Raw genomic sequence first — 22,249 nt, 5'->3', positions numbered from 1 at the left:
TAATTATTCAAAAAACTGCATTTATAACTGTGACTAAGGGTAGTGAAAGAATACCAGGACCCCCAACTCCAGTCACTTCCAACATGAAGCTAAAACCTCCAGGCATGATTCATACCGGATATACTGAGCAGGAGCCAGTTTATCAGCTGCTCGGACTGGCATGGCTGCAGCAACCTTCTGCGATACAGATTTTTCTAAGGCTACCCTTGTCTTTTCTGTTATCTGAAATAAGAAACGCCACAATAAGTGCTTTGAAAGTTAATGAAGATGTAAAAACTCATCTAAAATAATTACATGTATCAATTCCCAGTTACCTCTTTAATGGCTTCTTCATCAGGTCTTTGAAGGTCTGGGTCATCTGCATTCATGACTTCCTTGGGAACCAGGTCAGTGTACTTGCTATAAATGACCTAAAATGTTCAAACACAAGCAGGCTTAAGAAAAGCAAAGAATGAAGAGAAGCAACCTCATTAAGTCATTTCAGAAGTCAAAATGTCCTCTCAGCACACTTATAAATTTAGGACACAGATTTTGTCTTTTAGATTTTAAAACCAAGGAAGCTTAAAATATATACACAAATTGCTGCCCTGGCTATAAAAGCTAATAATTTTCCTCTGACCTCATGCATTTAAATTATTTGAGATCCTCTAATCAAGTCAGTATCCAAATAAATTGTGCCAACAAAATCTTATGCATCAGTGATCCCTATTTTTGAGGCTCACTAGGACTTGAAATTAATGATGATATAAATTGCCTAAAGCACTATTATCTTGGATTACAAGCTCATTGGAATTTAAGTCAGGTTAGTGAATAATTTCCAAATTCAGTGGGCCTAAAAAATTTCATTGACCTGGCCCTACTTGTAATGTTTGTCTTTTATCGCATCATCTATATGCATAGATAAGAAAATGAACATAAGACATGGTCAAAAAACCCAGACCACATTCTTCCATGAAAAAAAAAACACCTATACACACACCTTATTTCACACTCATTTAGGACTGTTTTCTGATCGGTAGGCCGCTGCCAAATAGAATATTACCGACTTTCATGCTCGTGTATACTTCTTGAATACTTCCATAATAACCTACATGGCAGATTTTATAGAAAAATAGAGGTACTGGAAATTTAACAAATAAGCAGCATTCTAGATTTTGATGCTTGAGTTAGGCATTCTTTAACACACATACAGAGAAAGGACAACTTAATAACTTGCTTTCCCCCAATTCTGGGCCTTTATAGAATATTGCTCCTAGTTCTTCAACTGGATTCTCAACCTGAGTCTTGATTCAAAGGTCACGCATGCAAGGGGGAGGCCTCCCATGACTACCCTTGCTACAGGAGCAATTCCTCCCCATCCAATCATTTGGTGTCACAGAACTCTGTTTGCTGTCTTCAAAGCACTGTTCACAGTATGAAATTATCTATTTTAAATATTTGTCTTTGCCATTAAAGTAATAACAAAACAGCTAACATTTATTAAGCAGATATTTTGTGCCACTGTTCTTTTGTTATATATATACATATAAACGAATTTAACTTTTTGTATCAACCCTATGAGGTGTGCACAACGATGAGGAATCTCTTATTCATTAAAGTATCTCCAGTGCTTATAACAACGCCTGGTCCACAGGAGGCTTTCAGTCAATAGTTCTTATAAAAATGAATGAATGTATGATTTTTACAGATACTCTGTGTTAAAGGTGATTGTATGCATGTTGAGATTGCAGAATGTTTTATATAAGCTTCTGATTTCCTGGAAAAACTGCATCATGGATATAGGCCAAAATCTCTAGCTTGTTTTTCTCAGGAATGAGAAGAAGGAGCAGGTAAGAAGTACAGATACTTTACCACAAAACATGTTTATTGATATGGGAGCTACTAGTGTCACCACTGGAGAAGGAAATGGCAACCTACTCCAGTGTTCTTGCCTAGAGAATTCTGTGGACGGGGGAGACTGGTGGGCTGCCGTCTATGGGGTTGGAAAGAGTCGGACACGACTGAAGCGATTTAGCAGCAGCAGCAGCAGCGTCACCATTCTCTCAGTGTTCATTTTGGAAGGTGCTCTGAAGCTCACTCTAGTGAGAAAAGCAACGCTCAGTGCGTTAAGATCACACAGCCAGTAACTGACCTCAAAATTGAATACCTTTTCAGGATGGAAAAATCTATATCTTAAGAATTAAAAGTTATATAACAATCTCTGGAAAATACTACCAAAACTATGAAGAGTTAACTACTTTTATACAGCAGTCATTACAGGAAAGGATTTTAAGTAAATGGCTCCCTCATAGTCATACATGCTCAACATAAAGTCTCAATACTAATTTAGCATACAAGAGCCATTTGCTGCTTCTTATTTGGGTATTCCAAAGTTAATAACCCTTTAAATGAGCATCAATAAGATTCTAGCATCTCACAAAGCTAAGTGAAGGACATCTGAAGAGCGAGATTCCTCCAAGGTAATTAACTATAAAACCCCAAATTTTTATTGCCTGAGAACCAAATGTGCTGAAGAAACTCATATCTCAGGAGACAAAGGGACTGGGGAGGATTATCTGAAAAATACAATATACTTTCAAAGGTATCAGGAGCACAAATGAGCACAAATGAACAAGATAAAGCAGTAACTCATCTGTGAAACAGAATTTTTTTATGACTGAAAACAGGCAAAGGACTGGATTGACTAAAAAGATAAGCCTGTCAACATATCTACCGTTTCAGAGGTAGAAAGAACACACTATCTTTTGGTTATATCAAAACACTACTATCGTTTGTGATATATTATGAACAAGGTAACAACATAAAATTTATCTTAGGGTTAAAGTTTGGAGGTTTTTTTCAGGTGGGGAGGGTTGAAGGCATTCTTCTAGGTAATATCATATATGTAACATTTCCTATATAACTATTTCAGGTGGAAAAATGTAAACACTTTTTAAGATTTACCATTGAAGTCACCACTGGACGAAAAAAAGATTTAGTTCTGTTGACGGTAAATTTTTTTCTCTTTCCCAATTTTGTATTACCATTAAGTCTTTTTTTTTTTTTTTTTTTAGTTAATATCCATCATTTTATATAGATCAAAAGAAAAATGCTTTTCTCTTTGTGATGAGAACTCTTAGCATACACTCTAACTACCATTAAGTCTTATACAGAGTATTTACATTTAGAGAGATCAATGACCTTAGACCTGCCCTAGAATATGATCCCTTGGAACCTTGCCTTTTTCACCTCTTATACCTAGAGCTAGCATTTTCCATTCTTTTTTTCTGGCCACAACACATGGCACATGGGATCTTAGTTCCCTGAACAGGGATGGAACCTCACTCCCTACAGTGGAACTTCAGAGTCTTAAAGACTGAACTGCCAGGGAAGTCCCAAGCATTTTCCATTCTTGCTCTTTCACTATTAATATTTCAGTGAAAAGTCCCTGGTTTCTGAAGAATACCAGATCCCTCTGATATAAATCAGAAATCATTACAATACAGTACAAATTCAGTAATCCAATAAACCTTTTCATCCTAGGTCAAGGACCCTGCGTATCAGCATCCTGAATAATGAATTTTTAGAAAATCTTATCTTGCACATTTAGTAAGCCAGTTCCTGTTACCACAGAAAAATCAGTGGCTTTCACACAGGGCAATGCTAACAGCTCCAACTCCCCTCCCAGGGTCTTTGAAAACATGTCAAGTGTTCTTGGTTAAAACAATGGTGGGGATGCAGGTGAGGCACTGCTAGCATTTAATAGATAGTGCCAGTGATGTTAAACATAATTCAACGCTCAAGACAGTCCCAAACAGGCAAGAAGTGTCCCCCTCCTCCAAATACCAACGCATAATGTTGAATTATTAAATCCATTCAAAAACTTTATACATTAATCCATCTACTCAAAAAAAAAAATAATGCACATATTTATTAGAAGTGTGTAAGGAATTCAAATGTATATTCCAGGGGTATAAATTCCAGCATGAAGGAAATAAATCCATCATATAGCCCCCATCCAAGTAGTCACTCCATTTAGTATCTTTCTACTCAATTCAGGGAGTGACCCAGTCTTCTTTTTTTTAAATCTTTATTGCGGTTATTTATTATTATTATTTAAAAGCAGTTTTCAGAGCAATTTTAGGTTCACAGCAAAATGAACAGGATGTAGAGAGATTTCCTACATACCACCCGCTCCTACACACGTATAGCTTCCCCCATTCGAGTTAGGATTAGTATGAACCTGAGAGTGGTACTCCTATGAACTACTAGTCTAGGGTTCATTTCCAGTGGCTGCACTACAGACAGACATGTCAAGGCTTTAACCGTATATGGAAAAATACTTTGGAGACCTTATTTGGCTAGAATACTGAAATCTAAAAATAAACAATTCAGTTTTAACATTTCTACTCTACTTCCAATACAAAAGAATCACAAATATACATTTTAAATGGGCTAAAAGTATATTTCATTCAAAATTACACAAACTGTCAACGCCAAATTATTGTCCTAAAATGTTGCTTTTTCCTAATAAATAAGAGGAAAGGTAGCACATATCAGTAAAGAATAGTCACCATTCCAAAGAAATAGCAATGCACCAAAACAAAGGCAAATAAGGCCTTTGGTACAGGATAAATTTCCAGGATGTGTTCTGCATGTATAGGGACCTGTCTTTTCTTTTGTAGGAATGGACTGTGCTTCCTTAGTGGCTTCAGAAAAAGTGTTAGTGTGATAGTCACTCAGTTGTGTCTGACTCTTTGCGACCCCATGGGCTGTAACCTGTCACGCTTCTCTGTCCATAGAATTCTCCAGGCAAGAAGACTGGAGTGGATTGCCATTTCCTTCTTCAGGGGATCCTTCCAACACAGGGATGAAACCTGCATCTCATGCACTGACAGGTGGATTCTATATCCCTAAGCCATCAGGGAAGCCGTTATATAAAATACTGATGTGCAAAAAGACGGTTATATATGGATCTTGACTAAAGCACTGCTTGCAAAAGTAAAAAACTGGAAATTTTCCATGTTTAAAAACAATTAGGGCACAAGGCCACCATGAAAATCTATGTAGACTTTTCTTAATGAAGTAGACCTCTATGTACTTTAAAACAGTAAAAGTTAAAAAAAAAATCAAGTCTATGGGAGTTATGAGAATTAAAATCTCATTTACTTTTTAAAAAAGACATGTATGTGTGTATATGTATATATACTCACATACATGTCTTAAAGTGGGAATACATGTAAAGGTGAAGTTACAAAGGAAAGGGGAAGAGATGAGATCTAGGATACACTAGAATACACTTGGCAAGATTAGGTTTAGATAGGAGGAGATTTGTTATAGAGACAAAAGGAACAGTCAAGACAAAAAGGCAGGTGCAAGATAAAGAAAGCCAACAATTTTCTTCCAACAGTCTTATCTGCAAATAGATGGGGAGTCACCTGTTAAACTGAGAGAGGATGGGGAAGAGTAGGAGTTAAGCTTGGAGGAACATCAAGGGAGCCCAGATGAAATCTGAGATATAAATTTGCATGAGTGCATAATTGTTCTCCCCCTAAACTAGCAGTCATGATGGAGGAGCAAACAATGATATATCATTAGTGCTGTCTTAGAGAGTAAAATGAGCATGTTTGGGGGAGAGAGAAGAAGCAAAAGATAGGTACTGTGTGTTCTCAGGCACTGTCCCCAATACATTCAATTCTAAAGAGGTCTTTTATCTCTATTTGGAGTATTTATTTATAAGAAAAAAAACTAGGTCTTAAAAACAGTTCCTTGGCTCTGGGTGTGGCTGCTCTATGATGAGATTATTTTAAATAAATTTTATTTTTGGTCTTTGGATTACTTTGTAAGCAGGGCCATCCTAAAACTAGCAAGTGCCAGTTTTGTACTTAATCAAGGGAGAAAGAAGTTTATGTGATTTATTCTATTCAAACAAACCATTAAAATAATTAAGTATGTATGTATTTTGGAAGAGAAATAGAAAAGACTATAGACAAAACTAAATTTAGATTTTTTTAGGATTGCCAGAATTGTAGACTTTTAAAAATTTACTGGCACTTTAAAAAGCTAGTACTATAAAAGAACTTTTTTTTATATATATGATGCTGTATGTTAATTATATCTCAATAAAACTGGAAGGGAAACAAGAATTGTTTTTAAAATGTAAAACAAATACATGGACTCCCTAAGTATTAATATATATAAACTCATCATCAATTTGAGGAATTTCTAAGGAAAAAGTCATTGCTGTTATGAAGCCATATTATATTGTTCATACTATTATGAAGTCATCTTCAGTTAGCCTAAGCATACTTCAATGATACTTTTAACATAAACTAAATGGCCAAAGATTTATCATTTTCACACGATTAAAAAAAAAAAAAACTTCTCACAAAATATTTATCAATGGGGGAAAAATATCAATGAGAGGGTTACCTTGTCTTTTGACTGTCCTTGTCGAGCAATTGCATCATACTTAATTTTTCCTTCAGCATCCACCTGAATGGCCAATGCATTTGACATTTTTTTCTTTCGTCCCATATCCAGGGGATACTGGGCCACGTGGATCTCTGGAAAAGCCCCTCCATCTCCAAAATCCTATATAAATAAAGAGAAATAAAAAGAATGTTCAATAATAGTAATTTGAGATTTAAGATATAGTCACTCTTTCAGCAGTTAACTACTGAGCCCTTATGCTAGATGCTAGAGAAATGGCAGTAAACAAAGCAGGAGTCTCTGATCTTATGGAGTGTACATTTTAGTGGGCAAAGATATAAACAGCATAATTTTTGGCTTGTGATAAATGCCTTGAAAGCAATAAAGGGGCTGGGAAGACAGGCTGTTTCTGATAGTGTGGCTTGGATAACCTTTGTGAAGAGGTAGTATGAGGTAAAGCCTGAATGATGAGAAATCAGTCATGGGAAGATCTGAGGGAAGCATTTTCTAGGCAGATTAAACAGCAAGTGTGAAGGCCCTGCTGCAAGACTGAGCTCAGCATGTTCTAGGAAACGAGGTCCAGTGGGGCTGTAGCTTATTGAGGGCAGAGGTGCAGACACATAAGTGAGTAAGTCTGTATGGGCAGACAAGAAACATCAGATCATGAAACAGCTGCTAGATCATGGCAAGGATCTGGATTTTAAGTACATGGCAGGAAGAAATTAAGCAAAATGTTTAGTATAAGGAAAAGATTTTTCATTTTAGCATACATAATTTTCTTAGTGAAAGACAGGTCAAGCTATTAGAGCAGAAATGTAAAGAATTGGGGATTTCCCTGGTGGCCTAGTGATTAGATTCCAGGCTTTCACCACCATGGCCTGGATTCAATCCCTGGTCAGGGAACTAAGATCCTGCAAGCTGTGCAGCACAGCCAAAAAATGAAAAAGTAAAGAATTATATTTCTTCTTCAGATTTTAAGAACATGATACTATTTATTCAGTGCTCCATGAAAGCAAATAGGAAGCATCCAGAAATGAGTATACCATATTTCTAATGATGATTATATATAATTATTTAGAAGACAGAATTAAGACTTCTAAAGGAGATAAGCTGTCTGTCAATGAAGTTTAAAATTACAAAAAAGGTCTATCATTCAAGTTAACATATGAACATTAAAGTTTTATTAGATTAATAATATTTGCTTAGTAACTTATTAAAACTTTTCTTCAACACCTCATATTTTCATATGGAAAAAATAAGTTTAGAAAAGTTAAAAGTGATTTTTCCAAGGTCTCACGGATAGATATGGGACTGGAACCCATATCTTTTGACTCCAAAAGCCTTTACATTTCCTACTAAACTGAAGTATCTTAGCTCAAGAAAGGGCAAGAAATCAGAGGAAAAATATATTAATATTAGTCATTTAGAGGGGATTTGATGAAAAAATTTATGAAAATAGCCACTTTTATATGTCCTCCTCCTTCAAGAAATATTCCATTAGATCCGAGATATATAATTTTCTAGTTACAACATGCTTACTTGCTAAAGAAAGGTTTGACATCTATTAAAACAAATAATAGAGCTGAAGATGTTTTCTTGTAAATTAGGCAGAAAATAGTTAAAACATTCCCCAGAATGGTCCTACCTGTACCCAGGCCATCAATCTGACATATGCTCAGATTTGCTAGAGTTTTTCAACTATAACAAGCACTTCAGGACTGTAGATGTGACATTATGCAGTCATTCAGCTTGCCAGAAAATCATACCTTTTACTTTAAAAACTAGAACAAAATGCTTTCTTCCACAGAATATTCACTCTCCTTAAGAAGCATTCACAGTATTTCCATCACCTGGCCATTTTGGTTTGATTTTCAAATAAACTGGTTGGCTCCACCAGGATACAGGAATCCTATGATAGTCATATAAGCTTTTAAAAACTGCTGCTGCTAAGTCACTTCAGTCGTGTCCGACTCTGTGTGACCCCATAGACGGAAGCCCACCAGGCTCCCCCGTCCCTGGGATTCTCCAGGCAAGAACACTGGAGTGGGTTGCCATTTCCTTCTCCAATGTGTGAAAGTGGAAAGTGAAAAGGGAAAGTGAAGTCGCTCAGTCGTGTCCGACCCTTAGCGACCCCACAGACTGAAGCCTACCAGGCTCCTCCAACAGTACTAAATGTCCTGATGCTGAAATGCAAGTAAGGATGCGATTTCTGTTGTTTGTAGGTGAAGCCTGCCATCCTCACTCTAATCTACTGAGAGGCCAAACACAAACTATCTCTAATCCCTTAAAAGAGACACTCCAGTCTTATAGAAAATGGCAAGTACTACCTTTTTGCCCCAGATAAATGGCAACCCACTCCAGTGTTCTTGCCTGGAGAATCCCTGGGACGGGGGAGCCTGGTGGGCTTCCGTCTAAAGGGTCACACAGAGTCGGACACGACTGAAGTGACTCAGCAGCAGCAGCAGCAAGGCAGCATTACGGCCTCCTTGATAATAATTTATTTTGCTCTGCTTCTCACAAATTATATTATCAGTGAAAATAAAAGTAACAACAACAAAAATACCTTCAGAGGTGTCAGAAGGCTGGCCTTCAGACACTAGAATTAATAAACATCACAGGATAGTTGAGCAAAAACCAACCAAACAAAAAAACCCACCAGGGAATATGTTCGAAGACATGATTTAGCTGAGTGTTCCTCTTCTAGGCTGTACAAAGAACGTGGCAGGCAGGAATAATGACAAAGGAGAGAGGCTGAGAATACAGTTGCTTTTATATAGGTGCTGAGCAACATATTTCAATACAATGAATAATTAGTTCCATGATCACCACTTGGAGGCACATGAAAAAAGTTTAGGACTTGAGCCTTCCTATTCGTGAAGCAAAATTATAACCATGTAAAGACAGAACAAAACAAAGTGATAAAATTATAATAACTGGGTACATATGAATAGGCACCGAGATTTTTAATAGGGCAAATATATCCCTTGGGAAGTGGAGAGGAAAATTTGTAGGAGTCAAAATGAAAATAGGAAGATGGAGAAGAAACAGGAAGAGGCCTTGAGGAGGCAAGCCTCAAGCGTCTGCATTTCTCCCTAGGTAAAAAAGGTGATCAAGCACGGGCAGTCTGCCCCTGGAATTAGGGAAGGGAACATGCACTGAACTGATGTACAAGATCCTGAGTAATGAGGAGAGTAAGTGCTGCTAACAAAGTTTGTTCTTTGCGATCAAGCTACAGACATAAAAAAGATCATTTCAGATTCCTCCTTCTCCCTCACTGCCTCTGAATTAACCATCAAATTCTGTCTCTTATACCTTCTCCTAAATTGATCTAAGCTGTACCTTTTCCTACTGAAGATAAGAAAACAAAGGAAGAGAGCTTAGGATCTGTCCAGAGTCACACAAATAGTAAGGAACACAGCTACAAGGAAAAAAAAATTAATAAAAAGAATCTTCTTGTCAGTGTTCTATCCACTACAACTAACAGGAAAGAAATCAGAAAAGCAAATGCTGCCAGAGTTTTCCCTGGAGAAGAGCTGTTTCTTCAGGGTGATGTGGCACTGTGCACGCAGGGAAGGGGAAGGGAAAGGTACCTGAACATGAAACCATTCTTTCATTTTTCTCTCTTACTTCCCCATTATTGTTCATACACTGCTGCTGCTGCTAAGTCACTTCAGTCGTGTCCGACTCTGTGTGACCCCATAGACGGAAGCCCACCAGGCTCCCCCGTCCCTGGGATTCTCCAGGCAAGAACAGTGGAGTGGGTTGCCATTTCCTTCTCCAATGTGTGAAAGTGAAAAGTGAAAGTGAAGTCGCTCAGTCGTGTCCGACCCTTAGCAACCCCACAGACTACAGACCAGGCTCCTCCATCCGTGGGATTTTCTAGGCAATACTACTGGAGTGGCTTGCCATTGCCTTCTCCGTCCATATACTCTAAGTCCCAATTTATAAAGGGTAGGTTAATTTCTTCTATACATGAGCAACAGTGTGACAGAAGAGACATACATTGGTATACTTCTCTGGTGATCACAAAGCAGTGAGAATAAGCAAGCACAAAAAGCTCAATCTTCTGAGAGAAGTACATGTCTTGAGAGCTCACAACCAGCATCTCTATCACACTGGAACTCATAAGCAATGGTTCTAGGATTTACATTTACTTTATAAAGGTGCTATAATAAATTTCAGCAAAACCGTTTACCTCTAATAACCGAGGTATCCAGCCTTTCCGGTAACCGTATGGGGGAGGCTCTCTTCGGGAGGAGACCAGTGAGGTCTGTCGTGATCTCTGGGACCGTGCCTTTTCTTCAGCCTCAAGCTGGTCCTGAGACAGCTGAGTAGGTGCAGGTAAAAAGCTAGAAACAAAGACAAAAAAAGTAAGAATTTTAAAAACTCTTACGGTTTATCATTGCAATTTGGCCATCAAACACTATTTTCCTATTATATTTCTTCCTTTGGGCAAAAGAGCAAACTTTCCAATGATTTATGGCAGGGTTAAATGTTTGTTGCTTTATTATGCCTGGAAAAGAAATAAGTACTCAAGAGACATACAGTAAAAATATCTGACCAGGATGCAGGCAACCAGTGCCCAGAATTAACAGATATTTCACACAATAAACCATTATTTTTTATGCCTCCACATTTCTTGTCTTGTAACAAGTAAATTTTCTCAATTACTGAGGGTTCAACTCTCTAGAATACGATGTTCTTAGTGTCTTTAATACCCCTTAAAAAAAAATGAAACGCCTCACGAATTTCATATTCGCTTCATGCGTGTCATCCTTATGCAGGGGCCAGGCTCATCTTCTCTGTATTGTTCCAATTTTAGTACATGTGCTGCTGAACCGAGCACTTTACTATTCTTATGCTCCTTATTTTTAACTATTTTACCCTTATGCTTCCTATGTTTAACTATTTTAGCATCAATACAAAAAAATAAGTATTAGCACTGAAAGTAACAAAGAAGTGGATAAAAAAAGAAAGAAAACACGAGATGCATATTTAAGTGCGTCTTCCCAAGGGTATCTAGTTTTGAATGTAATTTAAAACTTAAGAGGTTTTAACCATTCTTAACTTTTAAGTATGATAAAAGTTATTACAGAGATATACCAAAGTACCACAAAAGGATTCCAGTATGTAAATAATATACCCAATGGAAAAGTTAGGGTCCCTTTGTGATTCTTGGCTAGTAAGAATATTTGAATAAGCAGCAGAGCTTATTTATTAAAAAAAATATTTATTGTTTGCTGGGGTGCTGGCATTGTGCTAGGTAGGAAAGGAGACGATGAACTAAGATAGATGCGTGCTGCAGAGAGAGATCAAAATCACACAAATCCATAATTACCAATTATACTAAGTGATCAGAAAAAGTACAGAGTGTTTCAACAGCGTAGGTCGAAGAATGTAATCCAGTCTGGAGAATCAGGTAATGTAATGGTAAGAACTCTGAGTTCAGAAGCTATCCATGCCACACACTAACTTGGATTAGTTTCTTACCTCTCTGAACTTCAGTTTTCTCATTTGTAATGATGGACCAAAAGATTATCCCTCTCAGAGCTGTTGTAAGTATTAAATGAGACCACCCATGAACAACGTGGCACAGAGTCTGGCTACCATTCAGTGTGTGTTCCATAAATATCTGATTGTTTGGAGCTGTTCCACAATTCCCCCAGTGTAAGTCAGTTGCCCTTCACCTATGCGCTCACAAAACCCTCTGCGCACCACTACTACAACATCTGTCTTACTGTACTGCAATCACTATCGATTTATCTTTCTTTCTCTCATTAGATTGTGGGCAACTAGAGGGTAGGAATCACACTTTCTGTTTCTTTAATCCTTAACTCTTAACGCATTGCCTAACTAGCTCACAATAGGGCCTACTTAAATGTTGGCTAGAGAAATAAATTCACTCTACCCTTTGCACTCATCATTTTTCAGTCACGACAAACTTACTGCCTTTCTTTAAACAAATCATCTCTGTACATTTACATCTGCTTTCCCACTGCCATAGGTATTCTAAGAGAAGAGAAATCGCTCAGTTGTGTCCGACCCTTTGCGACCCCGTGGACTGCAGCCTACCAGATTTCTCCATCCATGGGATTCTCCAGGCAAGAATAATGGACTGGGTTACCAATTCCTTCTCCAGGGGATCTTCCCGACCCAGGGATTGAACCCAGGTCTCCCGCATTGGAGGCAGATGCTTTAACCTCTGAGCCACCAGGGAAGCCCATAGGTATTCTATTTACTTATTAAAAAAACTCTTCATCAGATTCTTTAGTGCTTGCTTCTTAGTATTCCTGTCCCTGCTCAATTATACCTCCCTACAGCTGTTACCTGACCAAAACAGCATTCCACCCTGCTCTTTGCATCACTCTCTATACCTTTATTTTATTCCTAGTACTTACTACTTGAAATTGTGTTATTGATTTGTTTACTCCTACAGTCTGTCTTCCCTAGAATATAAACTCTGAGGGTAAGAAGATTCCCTGACTGACTCAATAGCAACACTAGCTGACACACAGGAGACTTTCAACCCATGCAATCCAATACAAGCAATTTACTAAGCAAATGAATGAAAGCAATCACAACATTTTGGGCTTACACCATAGCAGTTTTCAGTAAACCATGTATACTAACACATAAGAGGGATACAAAGTCAGAAACAAAGAAGCCAAAATATTTAATTAGGTTTCATTTCTCTTCTACCTTTTGTTGGAAGAACTAGTCACTAAAATGATCAAAAGGCAGGCAGCTTGTGAAGGTAGAGTTTGGACAACCTAGTAAACAGGTAATCTGGCCTGGATTATAATGAGAACACATCCTAGCCTTCCAGAGGGTCTTAATATTGCTGTTCCCTATAAAGGATGACAATCCCATGAGGTACTTTTCTATGGTAGGGGTAGGCTGCTTAAGTGAGCAGAAGTCTACCTCATATTTCTCAACTGGGGGCAAAATAACTACAATGCAGATATCTGACCGGAGAAGGCAATGGCAAGCCACTCCAGTACTCTTGCCTAGAAAATCCCATGGATGGAGCAGCCTGGTAGGCTGCAGTCCGTGGGGTCGCTAAGGGTCGGACACGACTGAGCGACTTCACTTTCACTTTTCACTTTCCACTTTCACACATTGGAGAAGGAAATGGCAACCCACTCCAGTGTTCTTGCCTGGAGAATCCCAGGGACGGGGGAGCCTGGTGGGCTTCCGTCTATGGGGTCACACAGAGTCGGACACGACTGAAGTGACTTAGCAGCAGCAGCAGCAGCAGATATCTGACAACATCTGGAGACATTTTTTTATAACTTGTGAGGTAGAGGGAGGAGAAGGGGTGGGGATGCCACTGGCATCTACTGGGTACAAGCTAAAGATACTCATGAACATCTTAATATAGGCAGGACAGCCCCATACAAGAATGAATTATCCAGCCCAAAATGCCAATAGAGCCACTGTGGAGACATCTTAGTCTATCCTTTCCTTTTTACTAGTCTCTGCTGTTAAGAACAGAGAAAGCAATGGCAAGCCACTCCAGTACTCTTGCCTAGAAAATCCCATGGATGGAGGAGCCTGGTTGGCTGTAGTCTGTGGGGTCGCTAAGGGTCGGACATGACTGAGCGACTTCACTTTCACTTTTCACTTTCACACATTGGAGAAGGAAATGGCAACCCACTCCAGTGTTCTTGCCTGGAGAATCCCAGGGATGGGGGAGTCTGGTGGGCTTCCGTCTATGGGGTCGCACAGAGTCGAACACGACTGAAGTGACTTAGCAGCAGCTGTTAAGAATCTCTGGGAGATCTTAGAGATAACAACACTTCACCTGGAAACTTGAGACTCTCTATAGAAATCAAATCAGCTAAAACTGCGCAAAATCAGAAAGCTATATAAGTCCCCAAGACAAGCTATTTAATGACTGCACTCTGCTACTGCAATTTTAAGCACCCAATACCGACAAGATCTCTGGTATTTTTGCTGTGTCCTTTTCAATTCCATCTTTTCCACAAAGTCTTTCCTCCTAACACTACTAGTCTGTCACACTGCCTCCCACCTGGAGGGCACTCACTCGAATGTTTGCTGCCTGCAACACTTACTAAAGAAAACGCCCCAGTTCATTCAGCCCATTCCATCTAATTCTTTTTGCACTTCAGGCTAGTACTACATAATAAGCATTCTGTATTATTCTTCCTTTCATATCTGTAGGCCTTGTACCCCAATCTTCCCTGCTGCCAAAGACTGCCAGATTTCCTTCTGTATACACACAAACTCTAGGACAGAGCAAGGCACCCAAAATAAATCTCTCATCCAAGTATATTTTTAGGGTTCATAACGGTCATCAGCCAAGACAAAGGCGAACTAGGAGAATGAAGAGTGTCAGCGGAGCTGAGACAGATGTCCTAACGCGATTCCTTTCTTTACCCTCTTGGGCACTCAACTTTTCCCGTTGCAGTTCGTCTGCGTAGAAAGTTTTCTACTTAGATGGGGCAGCAAGGTCGGAGTTACGTAACTCCTTGGAATCTCTTCCTTAAGCATCTTTTCCTTAAACGCGGGGACCACTTTAATCACTTGCAGTTGCTAAGGCAACCGGGAACCGCAAAAATCGTACGCGGTTCTATCTACGGGAAGAAATTCTAAAAAGGCCCAAAGTTAAAAGTGCGGGCAGCGGCGCGAACTAGCAGACAGCGGCCACTACCGTAGCTTTTGATTTTAAATCTCCTTCAGTGCCGCTCCCCCCCGCCCTTTTCCCCCCAGGAGTCCTGGTTTCGGACAGAAACAGAAGAAAAGATTTCGGCGAACAGCCAGCCAGGCAGTCGCCGTCTCCCGCCCGCTCCACTCCGTCCAAATAAGCCCCTGCCCTCCACACACCCCCATCCGAGCCGCGGACCAGAGGCGGGGCCCTCCACACCCGCAAGACGCTCCGGCGACAAACACGCGCGACTCCCCGGTCTCTCAGGCCACACACCTATTGGCCACGCCGCGGCTTTCGGCCCCAGTGAGGGGACGAAGTCAACCCGGGAAGCCGCTGAGGAAAGACCCCAGCTTCGGCGAGGCCTAGCCGTCCAGGCGGCCGGCAGGAGGGCCCAGCCGTGGCCTCGGCCTACAGTTGCTCTGTGGCCCGAGTCGGGTGACGGCCCGGAGAGTGTGGGCAGAGAAATGAAAAAGGTGGGTACTCCCAGACCCTTCCGTATAGAGGACCCGAATCAACAAACCCACCTGGTGAGCGCCATCTTCTTCCGCTTCTTCCAGCGCGAGCGACAGCACCGCGCGGGGCGGGCCTTTCCCGGGCGGAGAACTGTGGAAAGGAAGGAGCGCGCGGTGCGCAGGCGCCCTAGCCGAACGGCCTTCTGGGACTTGTAGTTCTCTGAGCAAGACTACAATTCGGTTCTATTCTCAAACAGAGTTCTGGGATACACGCTTCAGTTCAGTTCAGTTCAGTTCAGTCGCTCAGTCGTGTCCGACTCTCTGCGACCCCATGAATCAGTTAGGGAAAAGCAAAACGCATCGCTTTTATACTATGGCACGATAGAGCATTCCCTAAGCAAGATACTAACGAAGTTGAGATACCTTTTAAGTCGCTTTATTTTCATTTCAGTTCAGTCGCTCTGTCGTGTCTGACTCTGCGACCCCATGGACACCAAGCTTCCCTGTCCATCACCAACTCCCAGAGCTTACTCAAACTCACGTCCATCGAATCGGTGATGCCATCCAACCATCTCATTCCCTATCCCTTTCTCCTCCCAACTTCAATCTTTCCCAGCATCAGGGTCTTTTCCAATGAGTCAGTTCTTCACATCAGGTGGCCAAAGTATTGGAGTTTCAGCTCCAGCATCAGTCCTTCCAATGAATATTCAGGACTGATCTTTAGGATGGACTGGTTGGATCTCCTTACAGTCCAAGGGACTCTCAAGAGTCTTCTCCAACACCACAGTTCAAAAGCAACAATTCTCTCACGCTCTGCTTTCTTAGTAGTCCAACTCTTGCATCCATACATGACTACTGGAAAAACCACAGCTTTGACTGGAGGAACATTTGTCAGCAAAGTAATTCTGCTTTTTAATATGCTTGTCTAGGTTGGTCATAGCTTTTCTTCCAAGGAGGAAGTACCTTTTAATTTCATGGCTGCAGTGATTTTGGAGCCCAAGAAAATAAAGTCTGTCACTGTTTCCATTGTTTCCCTATCTATTTGCCATGAAGTGATGGGACTGGATGCCATGATCTTAGTTTTCTGAATGATAGAGTTTTAAGTCAACTTTTTCACTCTCCTCTTTCCCTTTCATCAAAAGGCTCTTTAGTTTCTCTTCGCTTTCTGCCATAAGGGTGGTGTCATCTGCATATCTGAGGTTATTGATATTTCTCCCGGCAATCTTGATTCCAGCTTCTGCTTCATCCAGCCTGGCATTTCGCATGATGTACTCTGCATATAAGTTAAATAAGCAGGGTGACAATATACACCCTTGATGTACTCCTTTCCCAATTTGGAGCCAGCCTGTTGTTCCCTGTCCAGTTCTAACTGTTGCTTCTTGACCTGAATACAGATTTCTCAGAAGGCAGGTAAGGTGGTCTGGTATTCCCATATCTCGAAGAATTTTCCACAGTTAGTTATGATCCACACAGTTAAAGGCTTTGGCATAGTCAATAAAGCAGAAATATATGTTTTTCTGGAACTCTCTTGCTTTTTTGATGATGCAACAGATGTTGGCAATTTGATCTTTGGTTCCTCTGCCTTTCCTAAATCCAGCTTGAACATCTGGGAGTTCTCAGTTCACATACTGTTGAAGCCTGGCTTGGAGAGTTTTGAGCATTATTTTGCTAGCGTGTGAGATGAGTGAAATTGTGCAGTATTATTTGCAATAATAATATTAATAGTATTAAATTGTGCACTTTATTTTACTCCCCGTTTAATCTAATTTCCTTTGTTGTGGTCCCAAATGTAGAAGACATTTGCATTCCAAAATGGGGGCGACAACGTTAAATGAAAGGATTGATGAGTTAAATGAAAGGGAGACCTGGGGGAGATCTGGGTTCGATTCCTGGGTTGGGAAGATCCCCTGGAGAAGGGAAAGGCTACCCACTGCAGTATTCTGGCCTGGAGAATTCCATGGACTCTATAGTCCATGGGGTCTATACAGTTTATAGATAAATACAGTCCAGAGAATTCCATGGACTGTTGTCCATGGGGTCCCAAAGAGTCAGACACGACTGAGCGATCAGAACACATAGACATGTTTCTTCCCTTTGCTTTTTCCACTTTTTAATATATCTTGGAGATCACTCCTTTACAGCATATAGCAATTACATTGGAGATTCCGAGCAGAGAATAAACTTGGTCTGACTTACGTTTTAAGAAGATCATTATCCATTAAAAATGGACTCCAAGAAGCAAGGAAGGAAACGGGGAGACAGGTGGGTAACTTTTAAGATAATTTGGGGAGAGATGCTGATGACTTAGGCAAGGAGTTAGTAGTGGATATGATAAGGCAAAGTTGGAATCTGGACCTATTTCAGAGGTATAAACAACAAATTGTGATGATGGAATTGACGTAAGGTATGAAAGAGAGTTCCAAACAGGAAAATGAGTACGTCAAGGCTGTATATTGTCACGCTGCCTATTTAATTTATATGCAGAGTACATCACGAGAAACGCTGGGCTGGAAGAAGCAGAAGCTGGAATCAAGATTCCTGGGAGAAATATCAGTAACCTCAGATATGCAGGTGACACCACCCTTATGTCAGAAAGTGAAGAGGAACTAAAAAGCCTCTTGATGAAAGTGAAAAAGGAGATTGAAAACATTGGCTTAAAGCTCAACATTCAGAAAACGAAGATCATGGCATCTGGTCCCATCACTTCATGGAAAATAGATGGGGAAACAGTGGAAACAGTGTCAGACTTTATTTTTGGGGGCTCCAAAATCACTGCAGATGGTGACTGCAGCCATGAAATTAAAAGACACTTATTCCTTGGAAGGAAAGTTATGACCAACCTAGGTAGTATATTAAAAAACAGAGATGTTACTTTGCTAACAAAGGTCCATCTAGTCAAGGCTATGGTTTTTCCCGTGGTCATGTATGGATGTGAGAGTTGGACTGTGAAGAAAGCAGAGTGCCAAAGAATTGATGCTTTTGAACTGTGGTGTTGGAGAAGACTCTTGAGAGCCCCTTGGACTGCAAGGAGATCCAACCAGTCCATCCTAAAGGAGATCAGTCCTGGGTGTTCATTGGAAGGACTGATGCTGAAGCTGAAACTCCAATACTTTGGCCACCTCATGCAAAGAGTTGACTCACTGGAAAAGACCCTGATGCTGGGAGGGATTGGGGACAGGAGGAAGAGGGGACGACAGAGGATGAGATGGCTGGATGGCATCACCGACTCGAAGGACATGAGTTTGAGTGAACTCCAGGAGTTGGTGATGGACAAGGAGGCCTGACGTGCTGCGATTCATGGGGTCTCAGAGTCGGACACGACTGAGCAACTGGACTGAACTGACTGATGAAAGAGAGTAATCAGGGATGACTCCAACTAGGGCGGAGTTGCCATTTACTGAGATGGGAAAACTGAGAGGGCTCCGTTTGTGGGGGAAGATCAGAATTGGGCTTTGAACATGTTACATTTGAAATGCCTTGTTAGATATCCAAGTAAAGGTATAAAATAGGCAGTTGATATACAAGCTTTTATTGTGGAGGTAGTGATCAAGGCTGGAGACCTTTGGAGACAGATAGTATTTACATTCATGATACCAGATGAGATTACTAATGGAGTGAGTGTAGATGCAGAAGAGAAGTGGTCCAAGGCCAGACTTCTGCAGTGTAGAAGTTGGGCATATGAGAGGAATCAGTAAAGGAAACAGAATTGCTGGAGGTTTGATCAATGGAGTTAGGAGAGAAAGCATATGTCTTTCATTTGGATCAGATGCTATACAGGTGTAGGCCTGAGTTACCAGTATCTGTCTTTCCTAGGGGCTTCCCAAGTAGCTCAGTGGTTAAGAAACCACCTGCCAAAGCAGGAGATGCAGGTTCCATCCCTGGGTCTGGAAAATTCCCTGGAGAAGGAACTGGCAATCCAGTCCAGTATTCTTGCCTAGGAAATCCCATGGACAGGGGAGCCTGGCGGGCTGTAGCCCATGGGGTCGTAAACAGTCGGACATGACTGAGCATGTACGCATGCACAGCATCTTTCCTGGCATAAGGCAAGAGCCTATGGCAGGGAAGAATGAAGGCACCATGCAAAATGGAGAGGCCAGAGGATAACGAGAGGAGAGTAAGAGGCTGATGGAGTTGAGACCTCTGACAACATCATGGGAGTTCTTGGATACAGCAGTGCCTGAAGACCACACCACCCTGAATTTTTTTTAACCAAGTGAGCCAATAAATTATTTTGTTGCTTTCAACTAGTTTAAGTTTATGATCATTTGCAACAGAAAGGAATTTATACAACGGTTATTTTCTGTGCTCCCATAATTCTTGTTCTTCCCCGAGTCTTAACATTGACCACATTTCATAAATTTCAATGGGTTATGTGAGTTCTAGGGAGATTGAATCTCTCTCACCATTCACTTGTGTCCAAACAATTTTGGGCAAGCCCTCAACCCTCACTGGATTTCAGATTTCTTATCTGTAAAAGGGCAGCATGGGCCTGCTGCTGCTGCTACATCCCTTCTAGTGTCGACATCTGTTGCTTCTCAGTACTCTTCTCTAGGGTTTAAACTTCTAGAGAGATTTAAAAATATGCCATTTCAGAGACCTAGTGGTACATACTACAACTTAGATGAATCTCGAAGGCATCATGATGAGTGAAAGAAGCCAATCTCAAAAGATTACGTATTATGTGATTTTATTTATGACATTTTTTTAAAATTTTCTAATTTATTAATTTTTTATTTTGGCTGCCCTGTGTGCTGCGTGCAGGCTTTCTCCGGCTGTGGCAAGCAGGGCCTACTCTCTGTCGCTGTGTTCGGGCTGCTCACTGTGGCGGCTTCCCTTGCTGCCGAGTGCGGGCTCTGGACGCTCGGGCTTCAGCAGTTGTGGCCATGGGCTTAGTTGCCCCACAGGATGTGAGTTCTTTTCAGTCCAGGGATCTAACCCATGTCCCTGGATTGGCAGGCAGACTCTCAAGGAGTGGATCACCAGGGAAGTCCCTATTTATAACATTCTTGAAAAGAGAAAATAATAGGGACAGAGTACAGATCAATGGTTTCCAGGGATGAGGGGCAGGGGACACACGTGACCACTGCAAAGCAATGTTGGGGGTGACGGAATCGTTCTATATCCTAATTGTGATGGTGATTATACACAACTGTACGTATGCTAACATTCATAAAACTGTACACCACCTTTTCATGAAGATGGCGCCGAAGGTGAAGAAGGAAGCCCCTGCCCCTCCTAAAGCTGAAGCCAAAGCAACGGCTTTGAAGGCCAAGAAAGCAGTGTTGAAAGGTGTCCACAGCCACATGAAAAAGAAGATCCGGGCGTCACCCACCTTCCGGCGGCCCAAAACACTGCGGCTCAGGAGGCAGCCCAAATATCCTCGGAAGAGCGCCCCTAGGAGAAACAAACTTGACCACTATGCCATCATCAAATTCCCCCTCACCACCGAGTCAGCCATGAAGAAGATGGAAGACAACAACACACTGGTGTTCATCGTGGATGTCAAGGCCAACAAGCACCAAATTAAACAGGCTGTGAAGAAGCTCTATGACATTGACGTGGCTAAGGTCAATACTCTGATCAGGCCTGATGGAGAGAAGAAGGCATATGTTCGACTGGCTCCTGACTATGATGCTTTGGATGTTGCCAACAAAATTGGGTTTGGCCACCTCATGTGACAAGTTGACTCACTGGAAAAGAGTCTGATGCTGGGAGGGATTGGGGGCAGGAGGAGAAGGGGACGACAGAGAATGAGATGGCTGGATGGCATCACCGACTCGATGGACAGGAGTTTGAGTGAACTCTGGGAGTTGGTGATGGACAGGGAGGCCTGGCGTGCTGCGATTCATGGGGTCGCGGAGAGTCGGACACGACTGAGTGACTGAACTGAACTGAAACTGAGTCCAGCTGGCTAATTCCAAATATAAAAGTTTTCACTATTTAAAAAAAAAAAAAGAACTGTACACCAAAAAAATTCAGTTTTACTGTAAGTTAAAAAAATGAAATTTAACAAGTGCCTGGTCTAGTTCTTACCCCTGACCTGGGAGAAGGGCCTCCTCAGCCTCCTTCAGCGTTGGCAACATTTACTTTGTACCCGCTGAGATTCAGAGCGCATCTTGGGTTCCTAGCGCCCATAGACGTGGTTTCATAAAATGAGTGCTTTTTAAGAGGAGTAACTGAGAGACTTCACTTTCACACATTGAAGAAGGAAATGGCAACCCACTCCAGTGTTCTTGCCTGGAGAATCCCAGGGATGGGGGAGCCTGGTGGGCTGCTGTCTATGGGGTCGCACAGAGTCGGACACGACTGAAGCGACGCAGCAGCAGCAGCAGCAGCAGCAGCAAGGGCTCTGTGGTAAAGAACCCACCTGCCAATGGAGGAGATGTGGGTTTGATCCCTGGGTTGGGAAGATTCCCCTGGAGGGGGAAATGGCAACCTACTCCAGTATTCTTGCCTGGGAAATCCTATGGACAGAGGAGCCTGGCGGGCTCCAGCCCATGGGGGTCACAAAAAAGTCAGACACAACTTAGCAGCTAAACAACAGCAAAGGGAATATTAGATGTATTTGTTTTCTATTGCCGTAGAACACATTGTCACACACTTAGTGGCTTGAAACAGCACTACGGTTGAAACAGCACTCTGAGCTCACATCTCTTAGGTAGAAGGCTGGCAGAGCACGCATGGGTTCTCTGCTCTGCGTCTCATAAATCTGAAA

The 22,249-nt window shown here is 41.4% G+C and overlaps 1 protein-coding gene and 2 pseudogenes across 2 annotated transcripts in view; 1 reads left to right on the top strand and 2 right to left on the bottom strand.

The window, feature by feature from the left end:
- SNW1 (SNW domain containing 1) overlaps nt 1-15,681 on the bottom strand; it is a 30,869-nt gene extending 15,188 nt beyond the window's left edge. For both annotated transcript variants that reach the window (XM_055436054.2, XM_055436055.2), the window contains exons 1-5: nt 15,607-15,681; nt 10,607-10,760; nt 6,412-6,573; nt 315-410; nt 116-222 (exon numbers count right to left, since the gene is read on the bottom strand). In XM_055436054.2, coding sequence (XP_055292029.2) covers nt 116-222; nt 315-410; nt 6,412-6,573; nt 10,607-10,760; nt 15,607-15,620 — 533 coding nt within the window. In that variant the 5' untranslated portion in view covers nt 15,621-15,681. The remainder of the gene's footprint in view (nt 1-115; nt 223-314; nt 411-6,411; nt 6,574-10,606; nt 10,761-15,606) is intronic.
- LOC129563676 (U6 spliceosomal RNA) lies at nt 11,137-11,257 on the bottom strand (annotated as a pseudogene).
- Nucleotides 15,682-20,711: 5,030 nt separating the features above from the next.
- On the top strand, nt 20,712-21,212 carry LOC129562824 (large ribosomal subunit protein uL23 pseudogene; annotated as a pseudogene).
- Nucleotides 21,213-22,249: the final 1,037 nt, after the last annotated feature.

The sequence above is a fragment of the Moschus berezovskii genome, chromosome 9, assembly GCF_049115385.1.
Source record: "Moschus berezovskii isolate FMDL1 chromosome 9, NW_MosBer_1.0, whole genome shotgun sequence".
Taxonomy (NCBI): Eukaryota; Metazoa; Chordata; class Mammalia; order Artiodactyla; family Moschidae; genus Moschus; species Moschus berezovskii.
The sequence above is the reverse complement of the archived record's forward strand: the minus strand, read 5'-3'. Positions and strand labels throughout refer to the sequence as shown.